The sequence below is a fragment of the Polyodon spathula genome, chromosome 2 (genome assembly GCF_017654505.1).
Source record: "Polyodon spathula isolate WHYD16114869_AA chromosome 2, ASM1765450v1, whole genome shotgun sequence".
NCBI lineage: Eukaryota > Metazoa > Chordata > Actinopteri > Acipenseriformes > Polyodontidae > Polyodon > Polyodon spathula.
The window spans coordinates 21237006-21255107 of NC_054535.1; the positions used below are offsets into that span (position 1 = coordinate 21237006).

The 18102-nt window shown below is 36.0% G+C and overlaps 1 protein-coding gene across 1 annotated transcript in view; it reads left to right on the top strand.

The window, feature by feature from the left end:
- The first annotated feature begins 2967 nt into the window (after positions 1–2967).
- The window catches only part of LOC121326269 (fibroblast growth factor 18-like), a 35228-nt gene continuing 20093 nt past the window's right edge, over positions 2968–18102 (top strand). The window contains exons 1-2 of the mRNA XM_041269511.1: positions 2968–3015; positions 4214–4314. Coding sequence (XP_041125445.1) covers positions 2968–3015; positions 4214–4314 — 149 coding nt within the window. The remainder of the gene's footprint in view (positions 3016–4213; positions 4315–18102) is intronic.

Below are 18102 nucleotides of genomic sequence, written 5' to 3' on the forward strand. Positions count from 1 at the left end.
GGCTTAGAATCTCTGTACAACACATCACAAAAAATACACCTAACATATATAATATAAAAAAACAACGTTGAAAAGACAATACACCTTACATTATTTGTGGAATTTGACACTCAAAAAACAAGAGTAGTAAAATGTCGATTAAATAATAAGAACAATAATTATTATTACTTGTTATTACTTTATAAAAATGGGGTATGGAGCAAATGTTTTCTGTGCCGTTACCGGCAAATGGCAAGGAATTTTATATATGTCACGAGGGGAGCGATATTAACCCAGAGCCCCCGGGGTGTTTTACTCGCAATCTTGGCTTCTCGCACTTAATAACGAAACCATTTGCCCCTCCTCCACCCACACCCCCGTGGCGACACGAACAAACAACACACATTGATTAAAATACAAACTAACTCCCTCTCTATAATACTCATATAGTGAAGCATATTGCACCATGTAATCAACGCTGTATATTTTCCAAAAAAAAAAGAAAAAAAAAAAAGGTAACATTCCCTCTAGTGGATTATTTTAATTTAGCAGTTTTTAAACTATAAATACCCTGGCTAAACGGCGGTAGGGAGTTCAGTTTGAAGCAACAGACAAGCAAACCAAGTGCGAGAAGGAGAGCGGATTGGGTGAGGGGAAGAGGGAATGGGCTCGTCCCAGGTTCGGCTGCTGGAGCGGGGCTGAAGCATCTTGTCTCCCAAAGAAAGCTGCAGATCCTCTCGCAGCAAAAAAGTATTTTGCTAACCACGTAATAGGCCTAATATTTATTTAGTTGTAAAACAAATGTTGAGTAAGGTGTCTTTGATATAAAGTGCCAGGGCAGCTTTTCTTCAGTTCAGATGCTGTGAAGGGAGATACAGAAATAGAAGTTAGCCTGAGAAGTTTTAACAACACCGGTACTGTATTTACTGTAGAAATATTGCATGAATCACTAGTATAGAGAATTTGGGGACATGCTGTAGGAGCGTTATATCCGGGGCTCGTTATAACCGAGAGCTTTACAGCGATTGAGCACTGTACTATTTATTTCGGGAATAAACAAAATAATAATAATAATAATAATAATAATAATAATAATAATAATAATAATAATAATAATAATAATAATAATACATTTATTTTGTATAGCGCCATTCATTACAATTATCTCAAAGTGCTTTACAGGTAAAATAAAAACAATTCACACATATTAAAACAACAACAAACTACAAAAAAGGCAATTGATAAAAACGAGTCTTTAGACCAGATTTAAAAGCCTCAATAGCCTCACAGTCCTTTAAAAATCTCTGCAAATCATTCCAGAGGTGAGGGGTCACAGAACAAAAGGCCCGAACAAAAACAGAACAAAAAACATTGAACTTGAACTGCTATTTGGCATCCTTTGTTTCCTAGTTAATTCACTGGGGTAAAGTAAGGCCTACACAATGTATTCTTTACTCCTGGGTTATTTTACTACTTTAGCTTGTTACATATTGTAATGACTTGCTTTAAAATAAAGGCACACACGCAGGGGCCATGCTCTGCTGTCCCTGCTGCTATGCTGTCTCTGCCTGTGTTCTAAGCAATATATTGGCTTTTATTACTTTTTGAAAATGAACGAATATCCAAAAGAATATTTAAATTAAGAGTGACTGTCCGAACATGAAAATCCAGTGTTTCTCCCAGCGCTAGTATTGCAGCTGATAATGTTTGTACTGGTAACATTCAGGCGGTCACACACGTTTGCAACCATTCAGTTCTGTTCTAGCTGTGATCAAAACACCCTACCCATGAAACTTGGTGTGTAAAGTTTCTCAAATTGTGAATGCAGCACCTTTGCAGTGTTATGATAGACAGTCACAGGACCTCTTTACTGCTGAACATTTATGGGGCTAGTACAGTGAAAAACCCAAGGGGGGGGGGGGGGGGGGGGGGGGGGGGGGGGGGGGAGGGATTCTGTTGAAGCAATTTTCCTGTGGATGCCCTGTTTGACATATAACTCTATTCATTTTACATTGGGATCCATCCGTAGATATGTAGATGACCTATATATCTATGGATGGATTCCGCCGAATTCCTAGAACGTTCTGATTTCCGCCAAAAACCATAAACATTTTACAAATATTGATTGGTTCCATAAGTACAGTTCACATGCTGCAGTGTAGGAAGTCCAAGAGGGTCATGCTTGATACTTGCCGTATGTGTGGAAGTGGAGGTGTGGTTGACAAGTTAATCAATTGGATGTTAATAATAATAATTGTGGGTGTTCACTTATTTACCTTGCATTGGAACTAGATATGTTTACCTTGCTGAAGGGGGTCTCTCAATATTTAATACCTAAAAAAAAGAAGGTTGCTCATTCAGTTATCGCAATGTCTTCTACATTCTGCATCAGATACTGTAAGGATACCACCTAGCTTGTTTTTGCAGGTATCATGGGAAGAGATTGTAAAATGAGTGATGCTTCTCCTTTGATACTGTATCCAAATATTATCAAAGTTGTTTTATAATCGCCTGCTCATACATTATATAGTAGCAGCTGTAACACGAAAAAGGTGTATGCTTTTGACACTGATTTCTGACTGTCTAACAATGCTGTAAGAATTTTCAAAGTCCTCCTTAAGATCTAATGCAGCCCATTTCAGCACAATAATAATACTTACTTGGTATTTTCTTACTATACAGACTAAAGGGTCTCATATTAAGCACATTAATAAAACACCAAGTTTTAGATCTTGATTATGCCATGTAACAAAGTCTGGATTAAATACTGGGTGAAGACTATTTTAATTTACTGTCTGCTCTTTTTATAGCATACATTTTAAAACTCTTTGAAAAAACAGGGCCTGCTGACTTTTAATCTTTTCCTTTCGCACCCCATCTGGTTTTAGTGCTGCTAAAATACAGGGTATCGAGTATAATGATCGGATTTCTTCTCTGTAATCTCCTCGCAAGTTTGCTAATTCATGAGCAGCTCTCTGTGCCAGAAATATGCTCCCAGAGCTGATACATGTTGCTCTCCTAAAGAATGTGAAGCAGGTACTGTGAATTCTCCTTTTCTGTCCTTTCCTCTCTCCCTTCTTCCCTTTCCTGCCACTCAGTCTTTCGTTGCACCTGGCCTTTGTGCTAAACAGTAGAGCCTGTGTGTACGTGTTTATGTGGTTTATGTATGTGTGCCTTAGACACAATCCAAGTTGAAGCTGTGCCAAGCAAAGATCAAAGCTGGCCAATGCACATACCTGGTTTCTAGCATAGATTTTTAGCTCGGGGGGGGGGGGGGGGGGGGGGGGGGGGGGCTGAGCATTTCTGTCATTATGTGATTTATTTAGTGCCAGATTCCTCCCTGTTCTGGTGCACTGAGCAAAGATGAGGCGGTCAGCTTCTTGGATTGCTGAGGTGCCTTTGGGATGGAAGCCGTAGGCTCAATCTACAGGTGTGGTGGATGGAGGCCCGAGGCTTGAGTGAATTGTGTGACGGATGTTTTTATTTATTTAATGCGGATTGGATTTCATGGTTAAGTGAACAGGTTTTTAATTTTTGAAATGTAATATTTTTTGGCTGACAGTTGAATTTAAAGATGGCTGTTTTTGTGTGTAGAATGAGTTAAGTAATTTGTATTTGCAAAACTTGTATAATTCCAAAATGTATCAAATACTTCAGAATTAATTCGATGGTTTAAAAAAAAAAAGTACCAGGAACCAGTTATGTCATACTCTTTATGCTATATCACTTTTTACCCATAGGCAAGATTTTACCCAGTGCGCATGTTGTACCTCCTACACCAGGAATTGTGATGTAGTGACAATTATCAGATTAGAACAGGCTCTAAATTATTAAGCTTCAAAGTTTAACATTTTTTCTTTGTTCACAGTGACCTGTAGTGGTAATGAATAAGGCTGTGCATCGCCAGTGTCTTCATGATACACATCATGACACGTGGGTCACGGTACTCTGCAGTATGTGTGAGACGTACAAGTTGCACATTTATTGTTCCATCGTATCAAGAACAATATCACGGTTCACTGCGCAAATCGATGAATCGGCACATTGCTATAGATGAAGGACTACACCCCCAGCTGAAACTCCAGATTTTGCAGGGAAATTAAGTAAATCCTAGATTCGAGCTGTCAAAACATGCATCTGGCTTTCACAAAATCTGGACTAAAGTGAAGTAATTTCACTTTGATTATTTATTTATTTTTTAATGTCTGTTTATTTATTTCTTATTTTCTTCCAGAATGAGACTCCGGGGAAGGAAAAAACAGAGCCAAAATCTGCGTCCAACACAATGGCGCACCTGGGAAAACAGGAGCCCACACAGCCAAGCCACAGCCCAAGGTAACAGAGCGCTTCACTCTGCTCCACCAACAACTACAGAAAACCTGCATGGGTTCCGCGAGGTGCTCTGCCTCAGGGGTGACAGCACCACATGTTATTTTTTGTGAATGATTCACACGCTACATGCCTATTGAAGTGTGTGTTCTCAGCACAGCTGAGTCTTTCAAAAAGATTGACAGTAGACCATTCTGTGAAAATGTAATGTTAAGTCATCAGTTACTAGACCACTGGCAAGACCAAGACTTTTCTGATGGTGACATTTCAGTGTCTTATTGATAGGCCAGACCAGTTACAACAAAAATTTTGGGCCTACCATTAAATAGAAACCAGGTAATTAAATCAAAATTCACCATTTCTGTGTTATCATTTATTATATAGTGTATATATTAATAGCAGATAAAACACTTTGTCCATTCTTCCAAATGTGCAGTTTTTTATACATCTTGGGAACTGTATAGCCAATCAGTGGCTTTGTTCAAGATGACCCCATCTTTATGGTATGAGCTGTAGGTTATGGCTGTCGACAGTACTTTTAATGATGCTGATCGTAATTTCATGGCGGATGTGATGCACAGCATGTACCAATACCATAAAACACACGCACACAGAATAAAGGAGAAGAGTTAAAAAAAAAAAATAATACAAATCTGCAAAGCTTGCACTTGATTTCAAGACGTCACAAACCTAAAACCCACTGGACTGCACATGTTTCGACAATAACATTCCCAGGCTTGTTGACATTAAGCCATTCCCAAACACCCTATTTAATAACGAAATGTCTAGTTCGCATAACATACTGTTCTAAAACATCAGCTTACATTTCTTGTTTTAATGTCAAATGTGGTTTACAGCAGCATCATAAACATAATTTTTTTGAAAAATGTGATCATGGAAACATTTACACACCCAAGAATATTGGAAAACAAGTATAACAAGCATACTGTACTGTACATTAGTTGTCAGGTTGTTGCAATCTTGCAAACACTGTACATGACATCTTTGTAAAGGTAACAGATACAGTATTTTATGGGGACTCTTAATGATTTTAAAAGAAGTATGTTCGTAGCATCCATCTCCTTCCACAGTTGAAATTACAGAATCAATGTCAGTATGAAAGTGTACCAGATTAGAAACTAACCTAGGTCACAGGCAGACTCCCACATGGTGTATACCCCCAGATTCTGATGCTCTCAGACTTAATAATTGTGCGTTTTCACATTTGGAGAGGTGGCTCTCTAGATGTAAAACTAAAGTGTGATAAACTGACATATGTACAGTAAATGATTTTTTTCCATTTCTAGACCTAATCAGAAGCTAGGAATTGTATTTAATGTAGCTATTTGAATTATTTATACAGGGTAGACATTACAATTACAGGTTCTGCAGTTGCTGGCTAAATTGAGTTAGGATATACTGGACAGTACCTTGCTTTTCAATACTATTGAATCTTTCAACAGTCACAAAGCTGAAGAGATCTCTTCCAAAGGAGAATCAGACAATGGAATGTAAAAGACTAGAAAATAAAAAAATAAGAGCAGTAAATTAGCACTCATTGAATGTTGCGTCTACTACAAAAAGCATTGCCACCCCTTACCTACCGCACTGGATTCCTCTACAGTGAGGGTCTGGGAGACACTAGCTGAAGATGGTCTGCCACCACATAGAACCACACTGCACAGTGATGTCACTGTTTGCGTATTGGCATTGTATGAATCATACACTGTAGAATAATGCTACTGTTTTTGTGTTGTATCGACTGCATCAGTAGTTGTAGAAAAATATATTTGGGGAGACAGCAGCACAAGTTATGTTTATACATTCCGACAGTAATGCTAAATACAAGTTTACGATGGCCTGGGTTTTGCAAGTTAACTAAAATTGAATAATAAAATCAAAATAATAATAATACATTTTAATTCTATTCATGTAACCATTTTAACACGCAAAAGTGTATTGATGTATCGACTCATTTCTAGGAGATTCCTTGAAATATTACAAAAAAATGTGCAGGTGATTGGTTTAGTGTTACATAAACAGTGATTAAGAATCTTTAACAATACTCTGCGCAAGACTGGCATTAAAATATAGAGATTAGCTCTAAAATGCATGCGGAAAAAACCCTATAAAATCAATGTTTGCACAATCTGGCTGCATTGTGTAAAGAGTAAAGTAAATGAATTGAACCGTGAGGATTTAGGACAAATGTCATATCTAGAATCCTCATGAACCTCTGATATAGATAGACACATCATACACTGAACTTGGCTTAAGTAAAGCGGGTACCCGAGGGAGATAAAGATTCAGTATCCTTCTGTTACAGCGCCACCTCTGGTGAAAAAGTGTATGCCTGTCATTCATAGCTCACTTTATACAAATTAATGAAAACTGCCTCCCTTTAATATTTTGATTTGGACAAACTGTACAACTAGCACATTTAGTAGCACAAGTCCTGCACTTAGAGTTTGTCCTGGCTATTTTATCCCCAGGCAAGATTCGAACTTGTGACCTTCTGAGCCACTGACATCATTGGATTACAGAACATCTTTAAATTGTGACACATTCAGGCATTCGTCAAAGCCCCTTTTCTTTATAGTGAAAGAGCAGCAAGTTTAACACGTTTCTAATAACCTCAACAGGTAGCCATCATTGCAGTTTAATCCATGCTAGACAAATACTTGCTGTGAGCAGCGTATCATTGGGAATAGCTAGACTATAGAAGTTGTCTGATAATTGTTTTTCATTTAATCCTCTGGCCAATCTTCAGATTTGGTAATTCTTTAATAAGTATGCTGCAGTTTAACTGCAGGGTTGGTTGAGCTACAGGAGATCAGAGCTCAGGGAGCGTAAAACCTTATCCGACTGCACCCACCCCCACATCCATGCCGACTTTGAAACTGCTGTTATCTTTTTGTTTGATGTCAGGTTAGACTATATATTAAGTGGAGCAAAAAAGTAGTCTTTGAAAGAGGAGTTGTCCTGACCGATTTAAATTACCTGGAAATGATCGCAGTGCTTTATAATTTTTCTTTTCCTGCCCCTCCCGAGGGCTGCTTCTATGTTAACCAGTACACACAATCCTCTCCCATGCTGCCTTGTGAGTGATCGAGATGACAGAAATGGGGGACCCCAAGATATCTAAGGTGATGTAGGACACATGCGAGACACAGTACTGTGCGGGTCCTAGCTCACATGATTCGCAGGGTCGTTCTCTGAACTGTGTTAGCAGCTGTCATCTCCTGTGTAGAGGCACAGCAACCAAGAAACTTTTTTAAGCAGTCTTTTCATGATGAGGATATATTTTCCACCACATGATGGAATGGATATGGCTTTAGAATTTAATGGATTCCGAAATGGTTATGGTATTAAGTGATAGCGTGCCAGTGAGTAAGTCAGGCCCTTTATATCTATAATCGCTGCCTACAGGAGATGAAAAAGAGCTGCTCATAGTATCTGTTTGTCAGCTGTTTCAGGTACACAGCTGCAGCAAAAAAGCCGCTTTTGGGGAAAAAAGGCACAAATCGGCATGTTTGGCGTTCATCCAAAGCCATATGTTTTTGCAGACGTGTGTGAGAGTGTGTCCTCTAATTTCATTCTCTTTCATCTGTCTGATGAACGTGTCATTTTGTAAACAGGCAAAAAGAGAAAAGATTATAACCTTTTAAAGCAACAAAAAACCCTCCCATATCCGTTTTCAATTTATATCTATTCAGTGTTTGCAATGACTAGTAATGGCTTCACTGACAGATCAGATTGTGTTGAAAGGTACAGAGTTCACAGCTGAATGCTGAAGCGCATATCCATGTAGCATTACTGAATAAACCAGTTATCAGCGTTGACTGAACTATATGCATTAGTAGTGTGATTTGTTGGTTAAATCTCAGTGTTTACAGCAAGGACAGTTTTAACCCTTTGTTCATTGCATTAAAATTAAGGTTTATTTCAAATCAAGTTTTTAAGGGTCAAGCATTCTTCCATCACATTTTTGGAATTGCATTCTAGAATCTTTGTAGAGTGTATAAGAAACACTATTAAATGAAATTAAATGCTGTCCTTATAGCAGCAAATAACAAAAACTGTGGTAAGTGCAATGTTTGAGGCTAACAACACTGCAGAACCATTGCTTATAAATCTCAGTGCAAGCAGGCAAATCTTTGGGCAGGAGTAACTTGCATCTTTTGGAACAAAGTGGATTACCCGTTAATTTCTAAAAAGTTACCCCCAGTGGATTAAGATGTCTTTAGCAAGACATACAGCACATTACGTTGAAAATATATAGAAAACTTTTTCTAGAGGCTACAGATGTGATACCATGCTGCACAGTATTGCTTATTTGTCTAGGGGACTTTTTGCTATGGGACATCATGGGCACAGACTTTGAGCTGCCACAACCTTGTACCACCATGTTGTTGGAAATGCATCAAACTGAATAATCTGAATTAAAGAATGAGAGATTGACAGTATCTGGAGTGAAGTCTCATATTTGCAAGCAAAAAAATGCAGCTGTTTTATTATGGCTGATAGGTACTTCCATTCTAATTTAGTTGTTACCAGTCTAGACCATGTCATGCAGCTAAGAAAAGACTGACCTCCAGGCATAAAAAGATTGAAGCTTTCAACTCTGTTTAGTTGAACTGCTATATAGCCCTTCAATTGGGATGTCCCGTGTTCTTCTTAGTAATCATCATGTGGACCAGTTCACTCCCAGTGCCCTGACTGTATTTCACCCTTCTTGTTAATTTTTTTATTTAGACTACACATCATAAAAAAGAAAAGTCTGGAGCCATTGCGAGCCTCAGTGTGAATGAAGTCAAGGACAAACTAAAAACCATGGTTAGCGAGGTGAAAACAAAACACCTTTCTTTATTCTCCATATGATTTTTTTCTTTCATATTCTTAAAAGCACAGAACAGACATGGTAATGAACCACTGCCCGTCGAGCGATGGGTTTCAATGAAAGTACATTGATGTATGTAATTATCTAAATGTTGTTGTTATTCTTATAGTGACATCTGGTCATCCATGTTAACTACCTCATAATTTCCATTGCAACAATTCTGAACTGTTAATGATCTAAAAAGAGCAACTTTCATTCAAAGATAAATCCACATACAACAGTAGTTATACACAGAGACAGCTGTGAGGAAGAAAACACCCACCTTCACATTTGTGGTCTCATCTTTAAGTAACACTAGTCTCAACTGCAACTTGACAAAAAATAAATAAAAAATAACAAGGGGTGTGCGCTCTATACTGTTTTTTTTTTTTTTTAAATGGTGTTCTTATTGTTATATTTACAGTTTATATCATGACTAACAACAGATAAATTGTGTAATTTGTTATTAAGCTATTAGTAGAATGCTGTTTTTTTAATGACTATGAATTTGTTGATGTCATCCATATCGACTTTCAAAAAAAGAAAATTAAATGTATTTTAAAGTTTAAAATCCTTTTAAAGCTTCTTGTCTGCATGTGTGATTTTCCAAACAGCGATGCGCCCTACCAAAAACACAGAAGAAGTTTGTAAATTATGCGAAATACACATGCAAGATTGTAGATCAGAAAGTAAGTATATCTGAAGCAATACCAGGTAAAGGTGAGAATTTTGCTTTTGGTCACATTTGATAACCGGAAGCATATCTCTGTCAAGTTTAGAAGATATATATATATATATATATATATATATATATATATATATATATATATATATATATATATATATATTTATATATAGTTTTTTAGATTGCTGAAACTTGTATGTAACCCTGAACTTGATCTAATATACTTGACCTAATATGGCTTCCATATTTCACAAATGTCACCTTTACAAGTACTCACATGTTTTACATACTGTCTTCATATTATGCATATCTTCCAGTAACATTAACATCCAAACATTGCTGGACTGACAGCACCTAATGTTTGCAGTGTGACATCTTCTAATGCTCATCATGTCACTTGAGCTGGAATGACCATAAAGATTTATTAAGCGGCTGGCTTCCTTGTCTTATCATTTTAAAATTATAAAGCTCCAAATAATTAGTGTACACGTAACAATAGAAGTGCCACTTTTGTATCTGTTTTTAAGTTATTAAACCCAGTAATTGAAATGTCCGATTTATTAGTTGGCAATAAAGCATCAGTCATGAGGTGTTTGATTTTGACACAATCAAAATCCATGCCTCCAGCCACAAGATAATTTTGACAATGAGTTTGTAAATAAGAAGTGAAAACATTCTGTGAAACCAGTTCTGAGAAGTTGTTAGACTTAAGACCTGTCCACACTACATAACTGATATTCAGAACAGTACTCAAAAACATTTGAATTAATCCAGCTCAAAGCGTTGACACTATAGTACTGTTTCATTGTTAGTCAGGCTTAATGCGTACAAACACTATTAAAAAGTTTGGTTACAGTTCCTAGCAGTGCAATGGACTGTGGGACTTTATAACATTATCCCACCATGCACTGTTTACAACCTTGCAAATTTGAAACCCGTGCCCACGGAAGACATAGTGCTTCCTAGCATGAACATTATGGCTTTGTTTCTTAAAAACACGAGGTACAATTTATCATAATGTGTGTATTTCGTTTTGAACTCCTTGACCGAGTTCATTGCTCCAGGTATCAGTGTGCCTTGAATTTGGCATCTGATCACATCACTCCGTTATCCACCATTTTACAACAAACCTCAGAAATTGTATACAGTACAGCAATATTGACAGTTGTTTTCAACGCCTTCAGGATCCTGTTCTGAGTATTGTATTTGTAATGTCCACGCGTCAAAACATATCAGAAAGCATTTTGGGATATTGGAGGACACACAAAAAATGTATTTCTGTATTACAGCATCCACACTTCTGACAAACCGCACTACCTGATGCAATCTAATTTAGAACTGGACTCCACACTACCCCCTGAAGTGGTCTGGGGTCTGGTTCTCGAGTACGGTATTAAATGCTGCGTAGTGTAGACACTATCCGTATTGAGCACTTTTAATCCAGTTTAAAGGCAATTAATATGGTTTATAGGCATAGTGTGGACAGGGCCTTAGTGACCTTATTCCCAATTTCCACTGGCCCATCGCTAGCTAAATGAGAATGGACTGCAATACTTGCTTGTTAAATTAGGAAGAAAAAAGCGTTAAGGACAACATCATGACATCACAGATCTGTGTTCTATTGGTAATATTTCACTAACTTTCCTCCTAGGTAGCAGAAGAACTTTGGAACTATTTACAAAAATTGAAAGCAGAGAAGAAATAATTCTCTCTTTCTTTCTTGTCTACTGTACTGTAAATAGTTTTGTTTTGGTTTGTATTTGACATTTTTAAAAACAAGTTGTCGTAACATGCCTTGGTAGCACGTCGAACCATGCCAGCAGCTCATATTGTGCATTCATGGCAGCCTGGCCACAAACCAGGAGAAAATCTAAGATAGCGGTGGATCCCATTTACTGGGCTAAAATTAGGAAACTGTAAAAGGTGATTGTAGTTTTTATGTTGTGCTACATTGCTGTTGTTTGTTAAGAATGATACTTGGTTTATAGTTTTGCTTTTGTTTCTCATTTTTATCTTTGTTGTTTCATAAAATGTTTCATAAAATGTGAACGTATCCAGGAAGGGTACAGTAAATTGTATAGGTTTACTAACTGTTAAGAAGCTCCGAAAATGTTATTTTTGTTTTGTTTTTTGTTTTTTAATGAAAGGCTGGAAAAAAAAAAAATAGGCTGACTTATTCTTTTAAATGAAAAAAAAAAACCATAAGTTCAATCATTTAGTTATTTAATCATGTCAGGCTGAGATCTGTTTCTCTTTACTCTTTTGTAAAATCAAAGTATTGTGGAATGTGCAAGTTCGTATCGTTTAACGACATCTATGTTGGCATTGAATTATCTGCTCTCTTTTAAGTTTAGGCCTGTTGCTATCTGCTTGTGACATGATACCTTGTTTCCACTGTTTAGAATATTGAGAAGATGCTTCCACAATAATTGCCCTTCCTTTAACCCAGCAAACAACCTAATTTACGTATCGGCAACGTGATAAAATGTTGAAGCATTTGTTGTTTAAAAGCATTTGCTGTAATAGCCAAAAAAACTGCTTTTTTGACTTTTACAAAAATGATATATGCCATTTATAAACCCTTAGTGCTGCAGGGGAGAGAAGATTGCTCCCTTTCAGCTGCTATTGGTTTATGAAAACAGACTGGGCTGATCAACAAAAAAAATATCTGGAGTTGAACATGGTAAAACTGGACAATTGAAACTTAGTATTATAAAAAAAAACTTAGTGTTAAACTGTTGATGTTTATTTAACCTTTTTTCTGTGAATGTTTACTTTTTTTTTTTTTTTTTTTTTTTTTAAATCAAAATTTTGCTTACTACTGTACTTCAGTTGATGTTACTTTGGCAACTGTTTTTCAACCAAAAATGGAAAATTGATTAACCGTCCAAAACTGAGTTATTTTTTTTTTCTTGTTGTAAATTAACAGGGGGAAAAAAATGTTCAAAGGTTGCGCTGTCCTTATTTTCATAACTTACCTTACACATGTTTTTAGGGGTGACATCTATATTTGACTTTTTTTTTTTTGGTTAACAGTTTAAGAAACTTTATAAATGTTTAGCCCTTGGAAAACATTTAAAATATTAACATTACAAGTTCAGTTGGGGGTTTTTATGAGCTAATACAAAACACAAAGGAGAACGTAATGTTTATCAGAACTATGGCATAGTCCCATGTATAAGCAACGCTGCTCAATGAATGCTGCAGTATTTTACTCATTTTTGTCCACCAGTGCATCCTCAGTTTCTCTTCCTCTTAATTACATGGCACAAGACAGTAACTTCATTCAGCCTTAATCCCCACAGCAAGCCCTTTTTTTCTGTGAGGTGTCAGCAGATCTAATATTGTTGATGTGCCTGTTAACTGTGTGGACACTAGCAGTCGCTTGCCAGATCACTTTGTCAGTGTGCTGCTTTTACTTGGCTCTTATTCTTGTAAAATTAGGTTTAATATGTTGCATCAAGATGCAGTAACTTTTGTGTTATTTTTAATGTTAAAAGCACTGCAGAGTTTGTATGTAAAATAACCAATTTAGCCTACACAATAGAGCTTGTAAATGGAACTCTTTCAAGGTCTAGGATGAGTTTGCATAAACGTGGATCGTGCTTTTAAACTAATTTAATCTACACATATGTAGAGCCCTGAAATATTTTGTAAATCTTTTATACACAAGTAGACTTGCTAACTGAAATGATTAATTATTATTATTATTATTATTATTATTATTATTATTATTATTATTATTATTATTATTATTTGAGTCATTTTAATGGGAAGAGGGAATAGCTCTGCATTAGGATTTAAGAGTTTGTTTTAACAGATTTCCACTAGATGGCAGTAGTGTTAAAGTCAGTGAAAACATGCTATACAGTCAGCACTCACATATATGACCCTATAATATTTTCACTTCAGTGATGGTTAAACGCGTGTGACACATATCTGATTATTTAGTTTTGGCCCATTCCAACCCTTGTCCATTTTTCAGGGAACACACACACAAAAAAAAAAAATACAATATCAAAAGTACATAACTGAAAGGACAGTGTTTTAAAATAAGCAGGCTTCCATTTAGATATGCTGTATTGGTTTTGTTGGTATAGTACTATATTTACAATAGAATAAATATTTTAATTCAGAATGATATGATTCTGAAAATTTCACTTGCCAAAGAGTCGACTGGACACGTGGACTGTAATACAGTACGTACTTTTAAATCCGGTATTGTAGCAGTATGGAAAATTCCCTGTTAATGACCCACCAGCAAAATCAAAATATTACCCATACACAGAACTGTGTACAGTGTAAAATACAATGCAAAAAAGTTTCCAGAATTAAAATAGTATCCAAAGTCAGTATTCAAAATTGCAGAATATAGTGCTCGATAAATACATCACAGTATCTGGAACTGATTAACTGTTACCTTACCCTAGCGTGTCTCATTCCCTTTGTTTTGGCTGCATTTTTGTTGGGTAAAACTGGAGGAAGATTTGTGTAACTGCACAATAATACGGAGATGTATTTATTTATTTATTTATTTATTTAGACGCAGGCTGTGACGGATATTCAGATAAAATGTAACACTGAAGAGATGGGCTTTGTATCAGAAAACTGGTGATGGAGTTGGTAATCACGTGTGATGGGTAAGTGCATTAATTTGTTATATGACGTGTCTGGGTAACTCAACTGATGTGTATCTGGGTAACGGATAACCGAGTGCTGACTGTATTTAAAATGAAAAATTCAGATTAGGATTTTGCTCGTATATTGGTATATGTTTCCTTGTTTGGATGTTTCTTTGCATGAGTGCTGCTGAGGCTTATAACTTTTGAACACCTTGTTGGATTGATATGAACATTTTGTATATTGCTTCATAATGGTGGCATAACAGGATGTGTAATTTGTGAGAGTTTATTGGTGTGATTTGCCAAACACTCTTCTCGTTAGATATTAGATCTGAGGAACATATTTCACTTACAAAAATAGAAATATACTATTGTACAAATAGTTTTCTAAAAAAAAAAAAATAAAAATAAGGGATGTGCAACAGATTTGAATGGGTTTATGAATATGTTGGTTAAATGTTGTAGTAGCTGCAAGGTTCTTAAAAGGAAGGTTCAATTTGAAATTTTTGCAACAAGAAATGTAAATTTAAAAGACCGAAGTCACTGCACCTGCCCCCAAAAGCAAAGGCCTCTGAGTTCACAATGATAATACAGAGTATGCTTTCTACTCTTCTCTAATAAGTAATATTTTGAAATGTACATACCCATAAAATCATAATGGGACACTAGTTTTATTTTTGTTATATGTAATGCTAGGGAGACTTTGTATAAACATCACTTAAGGAGACAATGTGCATTTAGTATCTGCTACAAGTACTATTTATATTACTATGAAGCCAGTGAATATGTGGTTGATGCAATATGCAGCCTTGTGCTGACTGCCTTAAAGACCAGAGCTGTGTTACTGAGAAACTGAGATCAAAACCTTTCTATAAACACCTGGAAAACCTTCCCTTGTAAATCATAGTCATCATGCTTTAAAAAGGTAATCAGTAAAACAAAGCTGTTTTTTTCTGGATAGTTCCCAATCAGTTTTTGCCATAAATGGATTATGTTTGTCAGCTATTAACTAGAGGCAAAGGAGGGGTGTTTCTCTGCCAAGTACTGCAAGACTTAGAAATATCAAGAGGCCAAAGGTTTTGCAGCACCTAGAATGCTACGGCTTAAGCCATAATATATACAGTTGTAGTCAAACATTTTTACATACCCCAATGGAAATTTATAATTTCAAGAAATTTCTCAAACAAAATTTTAGGGAAAAGTTTTGCTTTTTGTGGATGAAGAAAAATGTCTACTATTATTTATTTCAGCAATTTTTTTGCAAACTCCAAAAATGCTAATTCAAGTATTCATACCCTTGGATGCTATGATAGTATTGTCTACAAGGTACTAGAATCATTTCAATATGGTAATGCAGAACCTAATTCTAGAAAAGTCTAGAAAATGCTGGATTGTTGTTGAACATTCTTAGAGAGTATAAAAGGATGATGGTTGTCATTACCAATAAGTCAATATGGGAAAAGGTAAAGAGCTATCTGAAGACCTTATTGTATTATCATAAAGCTGGAGAAGGATACAAGAAGATTTCCAAGCATTTAAGTATCCCAATTTCAAGTATTGTTTCTATTTTCTAGAAGTACAAGACTCATGGTACTGTCATAACGCTCCCTCAGTCTGGAAGAAAGAAGTAGAAGAATTGTGAGGAAGGTTAATAACAATCTGAGATTGACTGCCAAAGATATTCAAAGTGAATTGACTGCAAGTGGGACTGGAGTTTCCATTTCAACCACAGGTCAAGTATTGCATGGTGAAGGTCTCAGTGGTCTCAGGCCAAGGAAAAAGCCACTCTTAAGAAAACGTCACAAGGAAAATCACTTAAAGTTTGCAAAATGGCATGTGAACTGTGGATATGAGTTCTGGTCAAAGTTTGTGGAGTGATGAATCAAAAATCAAGCTATTTGGTCATCCTGACAGTTATTACATTTGGGGAAAGTCTGGTGAGGTGTACAAAGAAAAGAACAGCATACCTACTGTCAAGCATGGAGGTGGTAATATCCTTCTATGGAGCTGTTTTTCCTCTAATGGCACAGGAAATTTAGTTCCAATACATGGTAAAATGGATTCCACAGCATACCAGAAGATATTGGCCAATTATCTGAAACCCTGCGCTACAAAACTTGGTTTAAAGAGCAACTGGATATTCCAATTCAACAACAATCCAAAACACACATCAAAATTTACTTCAGAATGGTTAAAGAAGATTACAATCAAGGTTCTGGAATGGCCTAGTCATAGTCCCGATCTAAAACTGATTGAGAATCTTTGGTATGAGTTGAAGAAGGCTGTACACAAAAGAAGTTATTACTGCTTAAGGTGCCTCAACTTGCTATTAATTAAATTGTCTTTGTCAGGGTATGAATACTTTTGAATTAGCATTTTTTGTATTATTGGAAATATTATCTAAATCTATTTATTGTAACTTTTTTCCACATCCACAAAAGCAAAACTTTTGCTACAAAAGATTTTTCCTAAGATTCTTTTTTTTTTTTTTTTTTTTTTTTGAAAAATTCTGAGAAATTATAAATTTCCACTGGGGTATGTAAACTTTTGACTACAACTGTATATTTATAATCCAGGGCTGGCAATGGAATGTGAAACAATAAATCCCAAAAGTAGTAAGCAGACATGCCAATTGGGGTGAGGAATAATTAAATGAACTGGAGGATAGCAAAACAAAAAAAAAGCACAAAAAAAAAAAAAAAAAAATTGGTTTGTAAATGCTACAGAAAAACACAAAAATACACTTCTGCACATTATCCACGTTTCTTCAACACAGACCTTGAAAGATTACTGAAATCTGAGACGTTGTTAAGTTTATTTCTATTCCTCCTGTCTGTTCTGCTCAAACACAGTGTGTGCAGGAAAATAAATAAATAAATAAAAACTCAGTGTTGTCTGAACTCCACGTCCTGGTGTATTCTTTCAGTGGCAATCTACACAATATCAAAAATAAAGATGTACTTTTGCATGTTTTAATTAAATTAATTTACTCAGCTTAACTTAGTTTGTAGTTCAAAGTTATAAACGGGATAACTTAATTGGTGTAAGGGTAGTCAATAGAAAACAAATAATGTTTTTCACTAAACATGATTTATGCTTTTTTTCTTCAAATCCACTGTTTACCTGGATTATAAACACAATAGGGCCATTCAGGGTGTCTGTATATTTTGAATATTTGAATATAGGGTCTTCTCAGGAGCTGGAGGCGTTCAACTTCGTCTCGTGCTGCACAACACCCCGAGGCATCTGTATATTCGACGTATAAAGACACCCTGTCAAGCCTTATTGCATATATATATATATACAAACACACACACACACACACACACACACACACACACATATACACATATATGTTTATAACATGGCTTGGAAAAATAACAACCTCTGATTGGTTTAACAGCATCACATGACCGTGTGTATAAAAAGCTTATAGCATGGCTTGCGTACTAAGTAGTTGCTTCATACGAGAAAAAATCACTACACACCACTGCATTCTAAATTCCATGACAAACTGTCACATCCAAAAACAAGTGGCATTTCACCTATTTCCTTTAATGTATTTGGGGATGAAAATCCACATAACTGGTACAACAGCAACTTTCTGA